General features: G+C 48.4%; 1 protein-coding gene across 1 annotated transcript in view; it reads left to right on the top strand.

Annotated features, from left to right (window-relative positions):
- The window catches only part of Taf4 (TATA-box binding protein associated factor 4), a 60,309-nt gene that overhangs the window by 498 nt on the left and 38,422 nt on the right, over window positions 1-21,389 (top strand). The window contains exon 2 of the mRNA XM_028774068.1: window positions 1-223. Within this exon, the coding sequence (XP_028629901.1) occupies window positions 1-223 (223 nt within the window). The remainder of the gene's footprint in view (window positions 224-21,389) is intronic.

Below are 21,389 nucleotides of genomic sequence, written 5' to 3'. Positions count from 1 at the left end.
GTGCTGCTCGGGCCCGCCATGCCGGGCGCGCTGCCGGGGCCTGTGCCCGGGACCCCCGCGGGGCTGGCGAAGGGCGCGGCCGCGGCGACCCCCAGCCTGCCTCGGACGCCGGCGGCCACCACCGGCGCTATTCGGGCTACGCTGACACCCACCGTGCTGGCCCCGCGCCTGCCGCAGCCGCCGCAGAACCCGACCAACATCCAGAACTTCCAGCTGCCCCCAGGTGAGTGGCAGCGCGCGGCGGGAGGCGAGGGCGGGTGCACCAGGCTGCCCTGGCGTTCCAGGAAGTTCTGGGCTGCATTCTGGGGACGTGCCCTGGTCCGGTGGCCCGCGAGGCCGAGGGGCGGCCTCTGCCCAGGTGACTTGCCAGTTTTGAGTGCTTCCCAATCCTGGAGCTTCCAGAGCCTTCGGGGAACTCTGCTGTCCCGTTAGGGTGCTGTGGGCTACCACTGTATAGCTGAGGGCCCCTTCTCTCTCTTCCTTCAGGTGAGGTCAAGAGAGGGTGATCCAACTACTTACGGGCAGGCTAATGAAGTCTGTGTGGAAGGCATGGGCTTCCCCGTTGCCAGGGAAGCCGATTGGGGACTCTATGCAGGGGTTTAGTGGCCATCGGTGCCTGAAAGGGGATCCTGGGTGTTTTTATTGTTGTCATCTCTGGAGGTCAGCAGGACACTTAGTGCGTAGGGGTCTGCGGATGCAGGAGAGCATAGTGATGTGGATGCTGAGACTCAGAAGCTGCCTCAGCGCCTGCAGATTCCACACATGCTCTGACTCGAATTCCTCAGGGCCCCTTGGGTTTGATGAGTGGCTCCTTACCCTGCTTTTAGACTGCTTTTGTTTGAGAGTCTCTGCAGGAGTGTTCCCACTGAACCCTGGGCCGGAGCGAGCCCTGAGCGCTCCTCCCGTATTACACAGTGACATGTGCAATCGGTAAGTAGCAGCGCCGCCCGCCGCGGTGGCAGTAGTAGAGAATTAGAAAACGTGCTGCTACTGTGTCCTCTCCTGTTTTCTGAAAAGTGGTTTGGGTCACGTTGAAAGAGCTACAGCATCTTTAGAATTGAGTTTTGCTGTGGAAGTCAGTGAGGATCGGGAAGGCTCATCAAAGGTCCAGAGATACCTGCCCTATCTATTCGGATATAGGACCCAGAAGTGTTTATGAGGTTGCAGGGGCTGCCATGCTCTGAGGAGGCTCTGGGTGTGACATAAGGCCTAGGAGCTGCAGATGTCTGTTGCCACACATCTGGGGCTTGCTGAGAAGTGTGCAGGGTGTGTGTGTGTGTGTGTGTGTGTGTGCGCGCACGCGCGCGCGCGTGCGTGTGCGTGTGTGAGTGATTGAAAGGTCTTGTTCATTATCTTCATTCTGACCTTTGAGTGGGAAGCATGACTGATGTTTCTAGTTTTTAGGATGCATTTTGTGCTTGTAGTCTGTTATTCGAAATGCCACAGTACTTCAGTACTGCTTTCCCCAAGGCAAGGATGTGCCCACGTTGTCCTTTTATCAGGAAAGCTGGCCTAGTCAGGTGCCCATGGCATCCTTCCATAGCAGTCTTGGCTTACCCTGGTTCCTTTGCTTTTGAGTGCTGTACAAGTGAAGTCCATCTCCCTGGGAGAAGGACGATGTCATTTGAAAAGGACATTGGCTGCTGTCTCGATCACTGCTGCCTCCTTTTCCAGTGTTTGAGCAGAAGATAACTCCTTGGGGAAAAATGTAAACATGTCCATTATTTGCACTTCTCTGCATCTGCATCAGCCCCCATGCTTGTGTTGGAGTGTAGGGCAGAGTCTGTTGATGTCTAGGTGGCAGACACCCAGAGCTCTGCTTCAAAGTAGCCACATGCTTTCTAAAAAAGAGAAGGCTCATACCCATCTTCTGTACCCTCTGGCTTCTGTTGCTGTTTTGATAAGGAGTGCTGATTGATTACCTTACTTTAAAAACACTCTAAGCTAAGCTAATGTTTGATGCTTAAAACTACTACCACCAATGCTAGAAAACCAACATCTTTTAAACAAGACAGGAAGGCATAGTCAGAGGATGCAGATATTCTAGTTTTGTCCTGTAACTGAGTAATCAGAACTTTTTCTAACTGGTGTTCCTCCATTGATATCTTTAATAATAAAATATATTCAAAAAGGTGAAAAATAGGTTCTAATAAAACTTTGTTTAACCGGTAGCAGCCTTTGCACAGTAAGGTGGAGAGAGATAGGGGAGGCAGGTTTCAAGGCTACACATAGGTGTCAAGTGGAACAGCATACACACCATTGGCAGTTGAGTGAGAGGAGTGTGAAAGGGCCTGAGTCCCTCCCAGTGCCCTCATGATAGAGGTCATGCTGGGGGAGGGGAGGGACACAGGTTTGACCCTGAGGTCTTTGTGATCAAGTTTCATCTTCACAGTTCACCAGGAACTTCTAATAAGCATGTTGAACTTTTTTTTTTTTTTTTTTTTGTTCTTTGTTTTATCTTCCCTGTCAGGACAAGTTTGTAAAGGGACAGGGATGTTACTGTGGTTGTGGTTTGCTGCTGGTTTGCTGGTGCCAAAGTCTAAGTTTGAGCCTCAGTGAGAGCTTTAGAGAGCTCTGGAGAGCACTGGATGGCAGGTGCACATGTCAGGAGGAGATAGAGGCAAGGCACAGTGTGACTACAGTGTCACACTACAGGGGCAGGTGAGAGGGAGGACCTCAGAATTAGTGTGTGCTTTGGTTGCTTTAAAAGATCTGGGTGGAGGATGCTGTCCTGCAGGCTGTTTTTCTGACTTGGCAAATTAGCATTTTTGTTTGTATGTGCTCTTTCTACTTTCTTTTTTTTTTTTTTGTTTTTTTTTTTTTTGTTGTTTTTCGAGACAGGGTTTCTCTGTATAGCCCGGGCTGTCCTGGAACTCACTCTGTAGACCAGGCTGGCCTCGAACTCAGAAATCCGCCTGCCTCTGCCTCCCGAGTGCTGGGATTAAAGGCGTGCGCCACCACCGCCCGGCCTCTTTCTACTTTCATATTGAGTTTACTCTCATGTTGCTCTAGAACTTGGCTAATTGTAGGTTCTCTGTCTAGGAGAAAACATTCCTTCTTGGCCTGGATGCTGTGGCTCTGGTGTGAGCACAGGTGTCAGGTGCTGGTTCCCACATGTGGTAGGTTGTGGCTTAGTGGCTTACTACATGTGGGTCTGCCTGAGTTGTTGGGTAGATTCTCAGGTTTAGAATCTCAGGCAGCTCAGGGTGGAGAGATGCCTGTGGACTCTCTGGGCTGGTGTTCTGGAGGCCAACTTCAGCAGCAGCAACCAAAAGGAATATTCTTGAAACTTCAGCTTTTCTTACTTGAGGTCACAGTTGCTGTTTGCCTGGGAAAAATACATTGCTTATGGAGCCTCAGTTTGTCTGACTGTAACATGACTGACTGCTTTGTGAATAGGGAATTCTGTCCGGATGAGACATGGATAGACACAGCTGCACTTTATTCCTAGTTCCCTGATCCTTTCCCTGCTTTAAGGGTGGTGTTGCTGTAGAAGTAACAGTGTTGTTTTTTTGTTTTTGTTTTTTTTTTTTGAGACAGGGTTTCTCTGTGTAGCCCTGGCTGTCCTGGAACTCACTCGGTAGACCAGGCTGGCCTCGAACTCAGAAATCTGCCTGCCTCTGCCTCCCAAGTGCTGGGATTAAAGGCGTGCGCCACCACCGCCCGGCTGTGTAACAGTGTTTTTAAGGTTAGTTTTATTCCAGTGAAAATTCTTACCCAGTGGACAAGAAGTTTGGGGCAGGTTGTCTTGATCCGAGTGGAAAGAACAGTGGACCTTGCTGGGGTGGTTACCACCCACAGAGCCACATGCTACCTGTTTGAGAACCTCACCAGGGCCTGGCTTTAGGCCAAAGGTTGTAACCTAGTGTGCTGCTGGATGAGTAGGAGGGAGAAGGGAAGGAGGAGGAAGAGGAGGAAGAGGAAAAACATTTTGGTAACCATAACGGGCAGTGGTGCACTTTGGAAGACTGAGGGTGGGTCTCCTTCCCTGTCAGAGTCACAGCTGGCCTGTCATTGTCATCTTTGGGAAGTGTGGTAATGGGATGATGACTGGCGTTTGCAGCTGTTTTTGGAGCTGTTCAGCATTGTGTTTTGGTAGTAGTAGAGGGGCCTGTGAGCATTTCAGGATGGTGGTCTCATGCACACTTCATGCCGTGTGTGGTTTTTGTGAGGCAAGGTCTCTCGTTAGATCGTCTGGGACTCTCATTCTGTAGCCCATTCAGGCCTTGCTTGAGGTCCTCAGTTCCAACTTCCTGGGTGCTAGTGTATGCCGTCATAGTTGGCTTATTGGTCTCCACATATATGCTCTGCACTTCTGAGCAGATCCCTGTATACCAGGGCTGCTGGGAAGAGCACCCCCTGGTGTGAATAGGAGTGAGTGAAGGAGGGAAGACAGGCTTCTGGGAAACATCTTCACAGTTGCCTCAGAGATGCCACTGGGTCAGAACCATGCCTACCTCACTCAGCCCCCGCCCTCACTGAAGTGGCTTGGTGAGGGTGGTACAGTCAGGGTGTTTAAGATGCTTTCAAAGTCTGCCTCTGTGTAAATGTGCACTTTCTTCCACTTACAATATAAATTTGGAAACAGCTTTTATAAATAGCAGGTTATATCTGAGCTGATCAAATCATAATAGCTGGACTTTTTTTTTTTTTGCTGCAAATTTTGAAGTAAAGATGTAAAGGTCTATAGAAACTGCCTAAGGTCTGAAGCAGTTTGTGGAATTTGAGGAAGCAACTTTGCTTTTCTCCATGAGCCTCTGCTTGCCTGGTCTGGGATGCAGCTGTTATTCAGGGCTGTTGTTGGCAGTCTTTTAGTCAGGCCTTGGCTAGCAATAAAACTGCTAGATTAAGTTAGGAAGATTGGGGGGGGGGGAGTGTAGAAAGTCTAGGTGCTGTGCAGCTTTGTGCCTGTACTGGGGCCAGGGTTACCTGGGTGTTGGTTTCAGTGCAGTTGGGCCAGTTCTCTCAGAGCATCTTGCTTGGCAGTGCTGTTCCGCAAGGCAGATCAGGCACTGCAAGGTTGTGTCTAGGAATTAGAAGTTTTATATTTTATGGTAGGGCTGTGAAAGTTTTGGTTTTTACATTCTTTTGAATATTTGTACCAAAAAAATAAAAACCTGAAAATCTTTAAGAGCTAAGATTGCCCTCAGTTAGGATCCACCTTTGCCCTGTTCTTTTGTTACCTGCCTGTCCAAGCACTTTGTTGCTGCTATATGGGGGCCAGTGAGCTGCATGCAGATCTGCAGTTTGCTCTATGACCATGTTCTGGTAGGATCTTAGGATGGGGGAGGTTCCTGGAAGCTAGGGCCCTTTTGCTACTCTGAGAGTCTGTGAAGTTAGGGAGAACCTTGTCCTTCCTGAAGCTTTGAAAATACTATTGTGTGTGTACATGGTGGGTGTACATGTGTGGGTGCATGTGCTTCAGCACACATGTGAAGAGCAGACAGTAGTGTGTAGAGTCATTTGTCCTTTCTGTGGGTTTTGGGGATCAAACTCAGGATGCTAGGCTTGCATACGTAACGAGTGCCTTTACTCATTGAACCATCTCTGTGTCTCCTTCCTGAGGTTTTGAGAGACCATTTTTTTAAGGTCCTATCCTCTGTGTATGGTAGAGTGGCTCTGAGGAAGGCACTTCCTGGTTTCTGTGCCCCCCAAACTTTTGGAGGGAGTGCACCCACAACATCCAAGTGGTGGTGCTCATGACCTTGGGTTTTGGAGTCATTGCTCTGAGGGACTTCTGGTTCTTGTGACAAACTAAATATCTGATTTTAGAATGAGACCTTAGTAATGAGTCTGCTCTGTGGATCTGAAGGCGTTTAATTTGAGGGTCTGAGGTCTTAGTTGATACTGAGCAGCAAAAAGAGCTGAGCCCTCCCCATCCAGGGCTACTGCCCAGTTCGTCCTGAAGAGTCAAAACTGGGGTATGTGGCCCAGAGCAGCTACAGGGCAGAGGCTGAGCATCTCTTGATCTGATAGCACTTTTAAGAAGGTGCTGGCAGAGGTGAAGCGTCCTTGGCTGGTGACCTTTCACAGAGTGGCAAAGAAGGGAGGGAAAGAGCCTGCTTTTTACTTCCTATGTTAAAATACATGGGGGGGGGGCGCTCAAGATTCATTTATTTCCCTGTGTGTACCAGTTTGTGTTTGCATGTGTGTACATAGTATATGGTGTCTCCTTACCCCCTTAAAAAGGACAAGGTTGCTTATGGAACCTAGAGCTTGATAAAGCTCTAGACTGGCTAGCCAGGAAAGCTCAGGGGTCCTCCTTTCTCTGCCTCACCAGCTGTGAGACTATAGTGGAGCTGCCATGCCTGACTTGTCTTAGAGTGTGCTTTGGATTAAATTCAGGTCTTCCTGTGTGCACAGCAAGTATTTTACTGCCTGAACTATTTCCCCAGTCCTTTGCTTTTAAATTAACCTATCCCCACCGTGGTATGTGTGTGTGTCTGTCTGTCTACCTCTTTTTCTCTCTGTCTGTCTGTCTGTCTGACAACTTGGTAGAGAGGCCAGGGGTTATTCTTGGGAGGTATTTCTCACATGCGGATTACCTGTTTGTTGAGAAGGGTCTCTCGGGGTCTGGAGAGATGGCTCAGTGGTTTAAGAGCACTGACTGCTCTTCCAGAGGTCCTGAGTTCAATTCTCAGCAACCACATGGTGGCTCACAACCATCTGTAATGGGATCTGATGCCCTCTGGTGTGTGGTATAGTGACAACTATAGCATACTCATATACATAAAATAAACAATTTAAAAAAAAAGAGAGAGAAGGGTCTCTCACTGACTGGAACTCAGCAAGTAGGATGGACTGGTTGGCCAACAAACCCTTGGGATCCACAGGCCAGTGCTCGTCTAGTGCTGGGGTTACAAGTGCATGCCCTGGCTGTTTATGTGGGTACTGGGGCTCAAACTCAGATAGATCCTCACACTTGTGCAACTAACACTTTACCAACTGAGTTCTCCCCAGCCCTCAGGATTAGTTTTTGAGATTTTGGGTTTTTCACAGTGGAGCCCTGGCTTGATGACTGCTCCTGTAATCTACTCGTAAGCCTTGTGGAGAAGCTCCCACTCACAGGATGAGGCTGCTTGGTGCTCAGCTGAACCTTGTGAAATGATTCAGAATAATACTGCCTCTCAAGCAGTGGTTATTTGAAGGTGTTTGTAGGAAAGCGTTTCTGGCTGACTTGTTTGGACAGGGTCTCCATTTGTAGCCTAGAATGTTTTGGAACGTGCAGTTCCCTTATCTTGGCCTCCAGAGTGCTATGGTTACAGGTATGTACCACCCCACCTTGCTATTTTCCCTCCCCTAGTGTTGCAGGGGCATTAGTATTTTCCAGCATGCTTTTTCTGATTTTAAGTTTGTATTTAGGAAGTTTTGAAGTTAGTGGGAAGAAAATAAAGTCTTTTGTTGCTGCTGCTTGCCCAGACTTTCCTGTCAGGGCTGACCATTTCTGCCTCCTCTTACGATATATTTGATTTCATAAAGTTAGAACTTTCCCCCACCCTGCTGAGTGTGGCTAGCCTTGCCTTGCCCTAGGGTTTCTGTGCTCTTCCAGCCCTTATTGGCTTTTGAGGCTTTGCTGCACTGCCGGTACCTCAGCCTGTGCAGACCCCCATGCTGAGGTGTCCAAGCCTAATGGCCCACTCTTACTTGCATATCTCCACATACACCTGCACATCTGATGGTTGAGCATTTTCTAGGCTTTGATAGAAATTACTTTGCAGGAGCTAGGCCAGTTTACACTTTTATAAGTATTGCCAAAATATGACTTTCTTGGGAATCAGTAATACCGCATAAGGCCTATGTAGTTGTGCTTTGATTGTGTCTGTGACTCAGCTGGTGTGGGTCTTGTTAGTGTGGATGATGCCGGGGCATGCTGGCGGATCTCACTATGAACTTGCAGAACTGCACCTAAAAATACATGGTGACCGTGAGCTTGCTAAGCCGGGTGCTGAGGGGCTACCTCAGGGCCTCACAGCTACAGATCCCCACTCTTCAGACATGGCCCTTGTGTGGGGTCAGGTACTTGACAGAGGAATTTCAAAATATATTTCTGGCCGTGATGGTGCCTATGTCTGAGAGGTAATGTTAGGCAGGGAGGACCTTCCTGGGAGTGAAGAGAAGGGCCAGCCATATGGTCTGTCCAGGAAATGAACTACTGGGGGAAGGTCAGGGTTGTATGGAGAAGGGTAGTAGGAGGTGAGGCTGTTGGTTTAGTTTAGGAATTGAGATTTCTCTCACCTGGGAATCAGCTGTTGAGGGTTTAGTCAGGGCAATGACAGAATCAAACTTTGTTTTGTGGTCCCTTTTGGGTCTGTGAGCTGTGGAATACAAAGTTGTTTGTTGTGGGGGCCGGGCAAAGGCAGGGCATGGGATTGGCAGGATCCTAGTTGTGGTGTGAGGTGAGCGTCAGTGGGGCGTGCTCATGGCCTCAGTTCTGGAGACTGCTGGTTAGGTGGTCTTGTCAGTGCATCTGATGTGTGGGCCACACTGACAGATGCCCTCTGGGTGGACTGTGCAGGGTTTGATGTGTTATATCTGAGTGGGAACATTGGGTAGTGATCCTAATCCGCCGCAGCCCAGGTGGGGGTAAGAATTTGAGAGTCGAGAGTATTTGATAGCCCTTATGATCATGCTGGGAAGAGCTATGGGCTCTTCTTCAGGCATGCCCTGCACCTGGAAGCAGTGGCCTGCTCTTGGGATGGGCTGTGGAGTCCCTTAAGCCTGGGGCTGGCTTGGGAGGAAGGCCTCTCAAGCAGGCAACCGAGATGGAGACATAGTGTAGACACTGTGCTGGGGCCTTTTTTTTTTTTTTTTTTTTTTGATATGAGGGCCAGGGCTTCCTGTTTGTCCCTGTGACTGGGCTCTTTGATATTGTAGGTGGGCTCAGGCCCAGTCTAGCTGCCAGGTGTGTCTGCTGCCTTAGGCTCCATATTGTGTGCTGATGTTGTAACTTTGAGTCTGTGGCCTGTCTCTGGGCCTTGGAAGTCTCATAGTAGGGACAATTCCTGTGTGAAGGTGCTGAACAAGAGGAAAATGCCTGCCAGGGACTCAAGGCTACTGAGGAGACTTGGCAGCTCAGCGGCTCTTGGGGACCTGCTTGGGGTTCAGTTTGAAGTCTGGTTTTGTGTTTTACACATGCGTGTGCAGGGAGTAGGCTTCTATAGGGAACACATAGGGGGAGTGTCTGCATCTGCATAGGGGAAGTGCTCACTATGCTTAAGGATCAGGGAGCCTGTTTGGTGCAGTGACTCAGTGTGTTCTCTGGCCTTGGCTTCTGTCATTTTGTGAGGTGCTGGTGGACTTTGTTGCACACGGCTCCTTTGATTTGAGTTCTTTGAGTTCTGTTCCTTCTTGAAGCTCCTGTTTGTAGCTAGGGCTCCCTGGCTAATAATGCCTGTGAGGTAAGTTATTGTAGTTATGTCAGCTGCAAGAGCAGCAGGCAGTGGGCAGGGGCTTTCTCTTGTCCTTAGGTCTTGTCCCAGAAGCATCGTAACTCTCTTTCTCTAATTCCAGCTGGGAAATTTTGGTAATTGGCTGATTCTAAGTGCAGAGAGTACTGGGGAATTGGACCTGTACAATGGGGAAGGAAGTGGAGGTTTAAAGGACAAGGAGCAGGCCCTAGGATATGGCTAAGTAGGCAAGAGGGGCGGTCTCGGGAAGGTTCAGCTTCAGATCCCTTGTGCTAGAGGTAGAGGAAGAGTAAGTGACTGCTGCTGGTTATGTTTGGGGAGCAGAGCTCTGTTTTGGAGTGCAGTTTACTAATAGACTATCCTCTCCATCTTAGAGACACTTGGTCAGCTGCATTCCATACAGGGCACTGCAAAGTTTTCCCTGATACTTCCTGGAAAGTGGGTGGAGCCACTTTGGTGCCACTTAGGGAAGAATTTACTTTAGCACTGAGGGAACTTGGATCATAGAATGTGTGTGAAACTTTAGGGTGACTCAGTGAAGTTCTGGTGCTGTGAAGAGCTGTAGGGAGTTTCTCACCAGGGTCATTACTCTGGTTTCAGGTGTCTCTTGACTTCTGCCCTCTGCCCTCTGTCTCCTGGTTTAGAGGCCTTGCCAGGCCTTGATTGGTTCTAGTTTCACCCCTTGGGTCCTCTGACATGGTTCTGTTGCCATAACTTTGTGATCACTCTGAGGGTTGGTTGACGGTGAAGAGAGATGGCCTCTTTCATCCTTGGGATGTTTTGTGGGCCAGATTCAGCTTTGTGGGATCTCTGATCTTAGATCTCTGAGCTAAGATCTGCTGTCTTAGCATCATGGTCATGAAAACCCCATTGTCTAGATTGGCTTTCCCAGAATCCTGGCATCATTGTCCTATGGCTTTCTCATCCCAGACCTGGTTCCAGAGGGTTACCCCTCCTGACTACATGTGACCATGACCTTATGGACAGCTGAAGCACTTGAGCCCAGGTCATATGTCTGTGCATGTGGAGTATTGTGTGTGTGCATTGGCTGTACGTGACACACATGTACTGGGAGAAGTATGAACACCATTCTTAGATGACAGAAATTCACTAGGACCAGACCTAGTGGCAGAGTCTGTAATCCAGCTACTTACTTAAAGGCTGGCGTGGAAGGATCACGAGTTGAAGGCCAGCCTGGCTGCAGCATGAGCTCCTGACTGAAACACAAAGTAAAAAGAGGTCATGGACACAACTGTTGAGTCTTTGTGCAAGGCTCTACCTTCATTGCCTGGCAGTGGGCTGAAAAGGACAAAACCTGTGTCTTGGTGTTGGTGTAGACAGGGTGGCCTCACTACTCCCAGTTTTCTGTGGACAGTGTTGTGCCTACTGAGGTAGAGACTTTTCACATGCAGCATGTCCAGGGAGACGAGGAACTGCTCAGTCATGTTACTGTGCGTCTCTTAAGGAGACCTGGAGCTGGGGCTGTTGCTGCAGTTATAACAGCCTCTTCTCTGGGTGCTAGCTTTGTTCTTAGGCCTTAGCACTGGGAGAGAATTGTGCAGCACCTGTGGCAGGTGTACTTCCAGCCATGGTGACACTGTGTGGTTACAGGTGTCTCTCTCCATTGTTGGGACAACACTTTAGATGCTCTTTGAGCACAGGATGTTCTTCCTCTGCCTGCTGAGGAAGCTTCGAGAGTTCTCTGCTGCTTTTAGAATGAAATCTAGACTCTCAGAGCAGCCTGACCCCCAAAATCAGTCTGACCTTCCTGTCAGCTTTGTGCGTGACAGTTAGGACCTCTTCCCTTGGCAGAGCTTGGTGCGTCCTTCACTGTCACTGGGTTGGAGACCCAGCTGAGCTGAGTCCCTGTGAGGTACTGTCCCAGGTGGTTGCATTAGTCAAGCAAGCCCACACCTCTGGAGCTTCCTGTGACTTCAGTGCTGGTCTTGCTGTGGTCTTGTCTGCTGATGGGGAGCATCTACACACTCTCACATTGTGGTGGTTTGAATATGCCTGACCAGGGAGTGGCACTGTTAGGAGGTGTGGCCTTATTGGAATAGGTGTGGTTTTGTTGGAGGAGGTGTGTCACTGTGGGGCTGGGCTTTGAGACCCTCTTCCTAGCTGGCTGGGAGATAGTCTTCTTCTGGTCACCTTTGGAACAAATTGTAGAACTCTCAGCTCCTTCTCCAGCACCATGCCTACCTGCATGCTGCCATGCTTCCTGCCATGATGATAATGGACTAAACCTCTGAACCTGTAAGCCAGCCCCAATTAAATGTTTTATTTTATAAGAGTTGCTTTGGTTATGGTGTCTCTTCACAGCAGTAGTAACCTTAACTAGATATCCACCCTCAGCATCTGGTGTAGCACTCATGTGGTGAGATGTCCCAGGTGTGATTCAAGGAGTCTGTAGGATGCCATGTGGCTTGGCTAAGGGTTGACGGCTGGTGTTTAGGAGACTATTAATTAGCATGGGACGCTATACTAGGGACAGGGTGTGTGCTCTGGGATGTCACAGATGTAGATCTGGGTTGCTTACAGTCTCTGCACCCTGCCTGGCCTGCCTTCTTTTGTGTCATTTCACATAGAGTCTGCAGGAGAGCTCGGATCAAGTCGGCATCCCAGGTGACCATGCGTTGCACTGCTGTCCTGGCCTCCCTTTCCTTCTGTGCATGGGCACTGCCTCTTCAGTCTGTTCCTAGGTGTGGGCACTTCATCTTCTCCTGATGGTGTAGAGCTTTCAGTTGCCTGTGGCCTTTAAGGATTGCTTCCTTGGCTGTTCTGCTTTTTTGCAAAAGCTTTTCTGTTGTTGGTGTCCCACTGGCCACAGTCTCTATGGCTGTGTGGTGCCTCCTGTGTATGGTCTCTTCAGGTTTCTCTGTCATCCATGTTGTCTGTGTAGAGGGGTGCCCTGTCCATCTCCCAGGGTAAGTTTGGTAGACCAACAGATGGATGGCAGCTGTGTAGCCTTGGGCATTGTCAAATTGTCTTTTATGTGTCCAGTTGTTGTACAGTATTGAAGGTGGCCTTCTGAGAACAGGCTGTTTACTTACTGTCTGTGAATCTGGGAGTGTGGATTTTGAATAACAGATATAAGGTGAATCATTTTAGGGCAGAGACTTCCAAAAGATGAGTGACTTTTAAACCATGAGGATGTCCCTTCATTTGGTGTTGGGGAGAGGACAAGAAAATCAGCCTGGAGTTCAGCTCTGATCTGGTGGGGGAAGAAGGGTAGATGTACAGGAGAACCCACAGGGGACACACAGGGTAGCCTGGTATGTCACTGTAGGAATGGAGTCAAAGGACATTTCCTTAGTTTATTGTTTTGTTTTGTAAGACAGGATCTCATTATGTAGTCCTGGCTGCCCCAAGACTCTCTGTGTAAACTGGGTTGGCCTTGAGCACCAGCGGTGTATGCCTCTGCCTTTGTTTTTGAGTGCTAGAGCACTACTACACCTGCTAAGGAGAACTTTGGGGAGGGGGTATTCCCTAGTAGAGACAAAGCGTGAGTCACATGGGGGAATTACCTTTCCTAATAGCATGTGAGAGCATCTAAGAGACATGAGTGGTGCATGCCTTCAAGCCCAGCACGGCTGAGGCAGAGACAGATAGAAGGGACTCTGAGTTCTAGGCCGATCAGAACTATGTAATGAGACTCTTGTCTCAACAGACCAAACAAACGGTGAAGCCAACTTGATCAGTCTGTCTGTGTGACTGCCGTGTCTGTAGTTATGTAGTGTGGGCAGCATCTGCCTCTGCCCTCTCTGGTGAGCCTGTGCTGCCACTTGTGCTTAGATTTGTGATGCTGTGTAGCAAACAACAATTGAGTAGAGAGAGGAGCCGATGGCATTGGAGTGTGGAGGGAGGCTTCAGGAAGGACATAGGAGAGGAATGTGTATGGCTAATGTAGAAAGAATAGGGCGGCAGGCAGGGCCTTGTTCTTTCCCTGGACACGTTGACCACGTGGAAGCAAGGATGCTGGTGGCTGGCCACCGAGGCCACTGATGAAAGATTATCCAGGAGAGGAGTGGTGGCAGGTGGTTAGGGTAGAAGTTGTCCCATGAGTACAGACTTCCTGTAGTTGGGATCCCTAGGTGTCCTTGGTCTCCTCTGCCCAGAACACTGCTGGACTGAGTCAGCAGTGGCCACAGGCCTGAGAAGGCAGGGCAGAGAAGGACCACAGACTAGGGACTAGCACCAGGAGAGCAGAGCTGGCACACACAGTTGGTCCCCCCTTTCTCATATGTGACTTCTGAGGTGATCAAGTATGAGGACATGGAGTGGGGCCAACCATTCTCCTCATGAGGGCACTGAGGACTGAAGGACTGTCCCACTGTGATGATCCCACTATGGTGATCACTGAGTGTGTGTGTAGGGAGATTGAACCAGACCGTGAAGAGGGCCAGGGTAGCCAGGTGTTTGGCATAGCCACTGGCACAGGTAGCAGAGGTTGGCTGGTGGGCCCCTAGCTACCAAGAGCTGGGCCTCCATCCTGTGCTTTGCAGGCCAATGTCTGTCCTGATTTCAGGTCAGTAGGTGAAGAGTTCTTTCTTAGCAAGAGTATTCTTGAAAGGCTGGCACCTACAGAGGGACCCTGTAGCATCAGGATTAGGCTGGGGTGTTGACAGTTTCTCACCCACCAGGAGCTTTTGTGAGTGTGAAAGGGGTCACACCCAGATCAGCTAAGCCAGACACATGCCAGTTGGGATGTCATTCTCAGGGCGAGCCCTGCCTTGTCTTGTCATGGACACACAGAACATGGCCCAGTAAGGACCTCTTATAGGCCCACCTTCGTGCTTCCTCCTGCTGCTAGCCTGTGTGGCCCCCTTGTAGGCTGTGAGGATGTGTGTGGAGAGTGCACCTGTGTTTCAGGCTGGCTGGGTTGAGGAGCTGTGGTCATTTCTGGCATTGTTTCTATGGCAGTCCCTCCTTTATGGAGCTCTTCTCCAATTCTAGAGAAGTCTCTTACTTTGGGATGCCTGTGACTCTCTTGTTTTGGTGCTTTCTCCCCCAACCTGAGTATTTCCAGTGAGGTCCTCCCCACCTCCATTCCCCACCTGGGTCCTGTATTCTTGGGTCCTCTTCACTAGGTCCTCACTCCTCCTGGATCCCACCACCTCCTCTCCACAATCCTTCCTTCAGGTCCTTCCTCCTCTACTAGCAGGCCTCATGGAACTTTTGACAAGAATTTCAGAATTACCTGCTGGATAGACTAAGACAGGGGGCACTGAGAAGCTCAGGTAAGAGGCATTTGTAGGACCTGTGAGGTCTAGGTCACTGTTAGCATGGGAGTACACACGGCATGTAGCAGAAAGGATCAAGGCAGTGATGATGGACCTCACAGGCAGGACCAAAGACAGACCAGCTCATGGACATTTGGACAGCTCTGACGGGTGCTGTGCACTACCCACCAAATGAGCAAGTATGGGGTTTTCTTTTGAAGTTACTTTGTGTTTGTGACCACACTCAGCATGTGAGCCTGTCATCATATGACACAAGGGCTCAGTTGTATCTTCTCAGTACGTTGTACTCAAGTAATTGGTCAGAGCACGGGCAGTGGCTCTGGGTAGATGGGCAAGTGTCTGACTAAGCAAGATGGCATCCACTTTGGTGGTGTGGAGGTCGATGGTGTAGCCATCACTCAGATGGAGCCACATAGGCTCATGGGAAAGTTGTGCTGTTAGGCTGTAGGTAAAGATCGGGCAGGCACAGTGACAGATGGTAGAGGGCACATGTAGGCTTGTGTGAGAGCCTTGTATGTGTTCGGGAGGTAGAGTAGGACAGTGTTCAGGTGTTAGGGTTTAGACCTGAAAACATGCAGGGAACCCTGGAAAAGTGTAGAGCCTGGTTGGGATTTCATAGCTCGGTTCTGATGTTACACAGGAGAGATGAGGAGCCAGCGGTGCTGCTGTGGGAGCAGGGATGGCCTGGGGGGGCAAGCACTGCCCACAAGGCAAGCACTCAGTCCTTTCTCAGGAGGATGCTGGCAGTCATAGCTGTAAACTGAGCTTAGAGACTGTGAATAGTGGACATGGGAGATGGTGCGTGGCACAGTGTGTATGGAGATGCCACAGTCAAACAGGCGTCCTTGGACGACGCTGGTGGGTGGGAGGGGTGGTGAGTGGCACTGCAGGAAGTCCGAGAGCTGTGTGCAAATAAAGGCCTTGGAAGATGACATACTAGTGAGGGCACGAGAGTGTGTGAGCCTCAGTTCTCAGGGGAGCGGCAGGGCCTGATTCATTCGGGGAGTGGCACTGATTGCCAGATAGCATAGGAAGGTCAGTGGTAGTAGTGCTGGGGGACTGTTGGTGGTACCTCAATGGTTTTGTCTTATAAGGCTCCAGTGGGTTCACTCTGATAGGCATGGTCCTGTCCAAACTCTCCTAGCCATATGAGAACGGTTTCTAGGGCATTGATGAGCACATTAGGGTACTTGTGGCACCCAAGCGGTGCATGAGCCCAGGAGCTTTAAAGCGGTTTTTGTGCCACATTAGAACCTTTCCATCGGTGCTCACTCAGCTAAGCAGGTGCTCACCTGCTCCAGGGAAGGGACTATACAGAGGGAGCTGCCTCAGCTCTGTGCCCTTTGGGCCTTCCAGGTTATTCTGGCCATTCATTGCTAGCAGACATGGTTGCAGTTGGAAGGAACCCTCTCAAGCAGCTCTTGGTGTGAGGATGGGCACTTTGTGTGTCAGGATGGGGGTGGTGAACCTAGGAGGAAGAGGGGCCTGGGGCAGCCCTTGCTGAGATCACCGTGAGCCCCTCTCTGTCTGTTTGTCCTCAGAGGAATTACAGGTACTTATAAAATTGGTTGCTGACTTCTGTGACTGTGCCATTTTTGGTGTGACTGAAATTTGACACTGCACATGTAGAAACCAGGATGACCTTTATCATGGCAGAGCCTGATTGTTCCCAGGAGGACTAAAGGACCTTTGGTTTGTGACAGAAACTCCTGAGTTGGCAGAGAAAGGAGGGGCTGCCTGACACAGTGTCTTAAGCAGGTATCCTTTCTGCTACAGCCGACCCTGTTGTGTGGTACACTTGAGTGTGGTCTTCTACTTGGAGTGAAGGAGGGAGTACAGTGAGTCTTCCCCCTAGGGTGAGCTGGCCTCCTCTTTCCTAGTGCCTTCGAGGTAGACCTTGGTGACATTCCCAGAGGGAGAGATCTCTGGAAAGCTGCAATGCAAGGTGTCATGTTGGCCTCAGGGATGAGTGAAGACTTCAGGAAGATGTGTGAACTGCTCCTGTATCTTCTGACTGGGCCGAGGAAAGGCCTCAGGACATGGTAACATCAGAAGTAGAGGGGGTCAGTAATCTTGACTTCAAAATTAAAAGAAAGTGAGTTCTGGCAAGCACTTTACAAAGGGCTGCCACAGTTTACTGCAAAGGAAGGCGGCTAGCAGCTCTTATACAAATGAAGGAAGGCAGTGGTGCTTGAAGAGACATTTTCACGGCTCATCCAACTGCCACAGTGAAAGCGGCTGTCCGGCTGTCCGAGTGGAGTGAGATCCCAGGTTCTGCAGGGGCCTGCAGCAGTGGTGGGGTCAGGAGAATAAAGGTGAGGAGTGAGAACTTATCAGCAGCCCATCACCTCACTCCATGTGCCACTCCTGTGGGAATGAGTGGCCTAAAAATACTGGGCAAGAGGAAGCGGGTGTTGCATTGCATAGTTCTGTCTGTGTGGGATTCTAGAAAAAGGTGATACAGCTCAGTGGCAGCTCTTTGGTTAGCATGAGCCAGCTCTGGGTTCAATTCTTAACACTGTAAACCCTGTCCCCAAGCCAGCAACACAAAACCTAAAGTGAACTGAGTGGAAGTGCTTTCTTAGAGCAGGGAGGTTGCAGTGAGGCCTGGGGACGCTTGTCATGTGCGGGAATGTTTGCTTCGCCACGGTGTTGGTCTCATACTCACATATTCTCCTAGACCATCAGACTGTGCCCCTCAGATGTGAGTTGCATTTTTGTGAACTACATTTCAGTAAAGTTGCAGGAAAGTTCATGATATCCTGTCTTCTCCTTGGTGCTATGAACTATTACAGGATCAGGAAAGTTGTTTGCAGCTGGAACCATGTTTGGGTTCAATAATAATAACAACAACAACAACAACAACAACACCACAATATTGTTGCAACACAATTATTGTTTTTTAACTATTATCTTAGCACCCTGCTGCCTCTGAAAAGCAGGTGCAACAGAAGAGTAGGTACTCCAGGGCCAAGCTCGGGCTACCTGCTTAGGGCTCAGTTAAAGCGGCCTTGGGGCTGATGCTATCTTTTACAAGGACAGTATTGAATGTTTTGAAGAGTTGAAGGAGTCTGTTGTGTGAGAAGAGTTACATGGATCAGCAGGCTTCCTGGGATTCTGTCCGTCTTTTTTCCATCTGAGCAAAAGTATTGGTCTTTTATACCCTGGGCTTGATTTCTCCTTAAGTGCTCTGATTCCACTTGTGGCTGTTACATGATTTCTACATTGCTCACACTTGCATGCAATAATTGTGTGTGTGTTCACGCATGCACATGTTCATGTGCTCTGGAGAGGAGGAGAGTGTCTAGGAACTTGCAGCACCTAGGTGTACTAGTGCTAGGGCAGGGCATACAGTCCAACATTGCCTATTTAGGTTTTGGGATGGCATCCTCTGCCACAGGTCCTTTTGAATTGTTCCCATCTTTTTTATACAGGAAGCCTTGGGTCCGATAAGGTCAGTGTATTTACTTGCCTGGTTGAACTTACCAGACATGAGTGAGGCTCTGCAGTTCTGACATCAGAGCAGAGTAGGTGAGGGTTCCAGGGTCTTTGCCTTAGATCTCGTCCTGTAAGGATGCTTCTCAGGCGACTTTTCTTGTGAATGTTGTGAATTGCTTGCCCGTCTGGTGTACCCGTGGTAGCTTGGTTTGGTTTCAAAATTTCTATTTGTTGTTTGTTTTCATTTTATGTATTAAGTTTGTAAAACACATGGGTCAGGAGGGCCTTTCTCAGAAGCACTTTGACCTCTGCCCTTCTTCTCTTTCCTGCCCCCATGTTTGCTATAATAAAACATAGGTTTCCATGTTTCTTCTTGGTAATTTCTAAGCTGTTCTTAGTGTTTCTTTGTAAAAACAAGCAAGTGTGTACATGTGTCCCTGTGCACACAGTATACATGAACACATGCAGACATGTAACCATTGATTCCTGTTAGTTTTAGTTTAGGTCTGTTTTTGAGAGACGGTCTTGTTCTGTAGTATAGGCTGGATTTGAATTCTGTCTTCACTTGAAGGAGATGCTGGAATTGCAGGTGTGCCCATGGTGTCTGGTGTAGTGTGTTCTCTGTCTTGATATCACCATTGGTATCAAGTTAACTGATGTGTTCCTTGTGTTTTTCTAAACAGGTATAGCTTATAGATTGTTGTTGGTGACATTTTCTTGTTAAGATTTACCTGTTTCTGCTCTGTGTGTATGAGTGTTTCGTCTGCGTGTATGACTGTGCATCACGTGTGCAGTCTCCCTGGAGGACAGAAGAGGGACTTTGATCTTGGAAACTGGAGTCATCTCAGAACCCAGTTCTCCTCTGGAAGACCAGCCAATACTTTTAACTCTTGAGCCATCACTGTAGCTCTGAGATTTCCTTTTAATTGAAATACTTTTAAATTTATATCTAATACACTCAGAGAAGAAATTGCTTTCAGTAGTCATGTGTTTCTGTATAATTCAGGCACTAGAACTTGAAACATAATTTCACAAGGAAATAGTTCAAATCACACCATGCTTTGCTAATGTCAAAAGCTTGTAGTGGATTCAGTTAGTTCTGCCCGGGTGAATCTTGAGAGTGGAGGTGATGGCGTCCAGGCAGAGTGGGTGGTGGTGAGGCCCCCTCTGTCTGCTCTTCAGGTACTGTACTGGTTGCTTTTTGTCAACTTAGCACAAACTAGAGTAACTTGGGAAGAGGCAACCTCGGTTGAAGATTGCTTTTCTCAGATTGGTACACAGGGTAACTTCGTGGAGCGTTTTCTTGAGTAGTGATTGCTATGGGAGAGCCCACTCCATTGTGAGCAGCTGCCTGCAGCAGCTCAGGGTTGTGTGAAAAAAGCAGGCTGGGTAGGGTGTGAGAACAAGCATTGTTTTTCCATTGTGTCTGCTTCATATCTTGTCTTAGGTTCCTGCTTTGAGTTTTTGCCCTGACTTCCCTCAGTAGTGGAGTGTAACCTGGGATATGTAAGCCAATTAAACCTTTTTTCTTCCCCTAAGTTGGTTTTTGTTATTATTTTATTATAACAACGGAAACCAAATTAGGACAGTCACTGTGGACTTGTAGGCAGGTGACATGGTACCTGGAAGTTTGAGGGGGATGGGCGAGGTCTTGCTTTATTTTTAAATTAGGCAGCCTTAAAACTTATAATCTTCCTGTCTTAGTTTCCTGACTGATGGGCTTGAAGCAGCTAGATACCTTTTAAATATTTATTTATTTGTTTACTTACTTTGAGGTAGAGTCTTACTTTGTAGCTCTGGCTAGCCCAGAACTTGCTATGTAGACCAAGCTGGCCTTGAATTTATAGAGATGTACCCTTTCTGCCTCCTAAGTGTTGAGATTAAAAGATTTAAGTCATCCTGTCCTGAATGGCTGCTTTGCTTTTTTTTTTCCCAATGATGGAACCTAAGGCCACCTGTGTGCTAGGTGAGTATCCTACCATTGAACTGTGTCCTGGGCTGAGGTTTCCCTTTAAATACAGGCATGTCTACATAACATTTTTTTTGAGGGTCATACTTTACATATAGCAACATACCCTCATTTTAGGGTACAGTTTATTTTGAGAAGCAAGAGTCTGTCTAACCACTCATCAGTCAGGACACAAGGTTTCACACAGCCCACAGCCCCTCCACTGCCCATCCTCTCACATCCTGGATCCCAACTGCCACCGTTAGCATAGGCCAGCTTGCTTCTCTCACGCTGGGCTCAGAGATCCTACAGAATGAGGGACCCTCGTGCTCTCTTCACGCTGTGTATGGACTATCTTATTGGTAGCTTGTTGTTGTACTGTCTGTTTCCTGCTGTTCCTAGGGATCCTGAGAAATGTATCCTTCTGTCTGGGTTTCTTTTAAACAAATTTCTTGCTTCCTGCTTGGTTACTTTGTTTTCCGTTTATGGCTCATCCTGCACTCATTCATTCATTCATTCATTCATCTTCCTTTCCCTCACCTCTTTTCTCTCTTTCCACCCCTCCCCACTCCTTCTTTCTTTTCACTTCTATTTCTTGCTTGGGTCTTACTTAGTCCTGGGTAGTCTTGAACTCACAATGGAGCTAACCATGACCTTGAACTTCTGATCTTCCTGTCTCTGTCTCCCATGTGCTGGGATTCTGTGTGTGTGTGTGTGTGTGTGTGTGTGTGTATACATACATACATACGTATATATATATATATATATACACACACACACACACATATATATACATATATATGTATATATATGTATGTATATATATGTATATATATATGTATATATATATGTATATATATGTATATATATGCTATTTTCCTCAGGTTTCTTGATATGTTTTCTGGTGAATAGGCATTCCTGATTTTTATGTTTTTGAATTTACCCATTCTTCCCCAAAGTAAACACTTTTTTGAGATATCTGTAAGTTTTTTCTAACTCCAAGATCATGGGGATCTTTTGCCTTTTCCTGTAAGATTTTAGTTTTTGCTTCTACTTTTCTTCCTCTCAAGACAGGGTTTTTCTGTGTAGCCAAGGCTCTCCTGAAACTCAACTCTATTAGACCAGGCTGGCCTCAGACTCAGACAGCTGTCTGCCTCTGCTTCCAGACTATTGTAATTAAAGGCATGCGCCCTCATCACCTGGCTTAATACCTTTTTAAAAAATGTACATTGGTGTTTTGCTTGCATGTATGACACGTGAAGGTCTGGGATTCTCTAGAACTAGATTAAAGACAGTTGTGAGCTGTCCCTGAGTCATGGGAATCATGGGAATTGAAACCCTGGTCCTGGAAGA

Source organism: Grammomys surdaster, unplaced genomic scaffold (genome assembly GCF_004785775.1).
Source record: "Grammomys surdaster isolate TR1022 unplaced genomic scaffold, NIH_TR_1.0 238, whole genome shotgun sequence".
NCBI lineage: Eukaryota > Metazoa > Chordata > Mammalia > Rodentia > Muridae > Grammomys > Grammomys surdaster.
The sequence above is the reverse complement of the archived record's forward strand: the minus strand, read 5'-3'. Positions and strand labels throughout refer to the sequence as shown.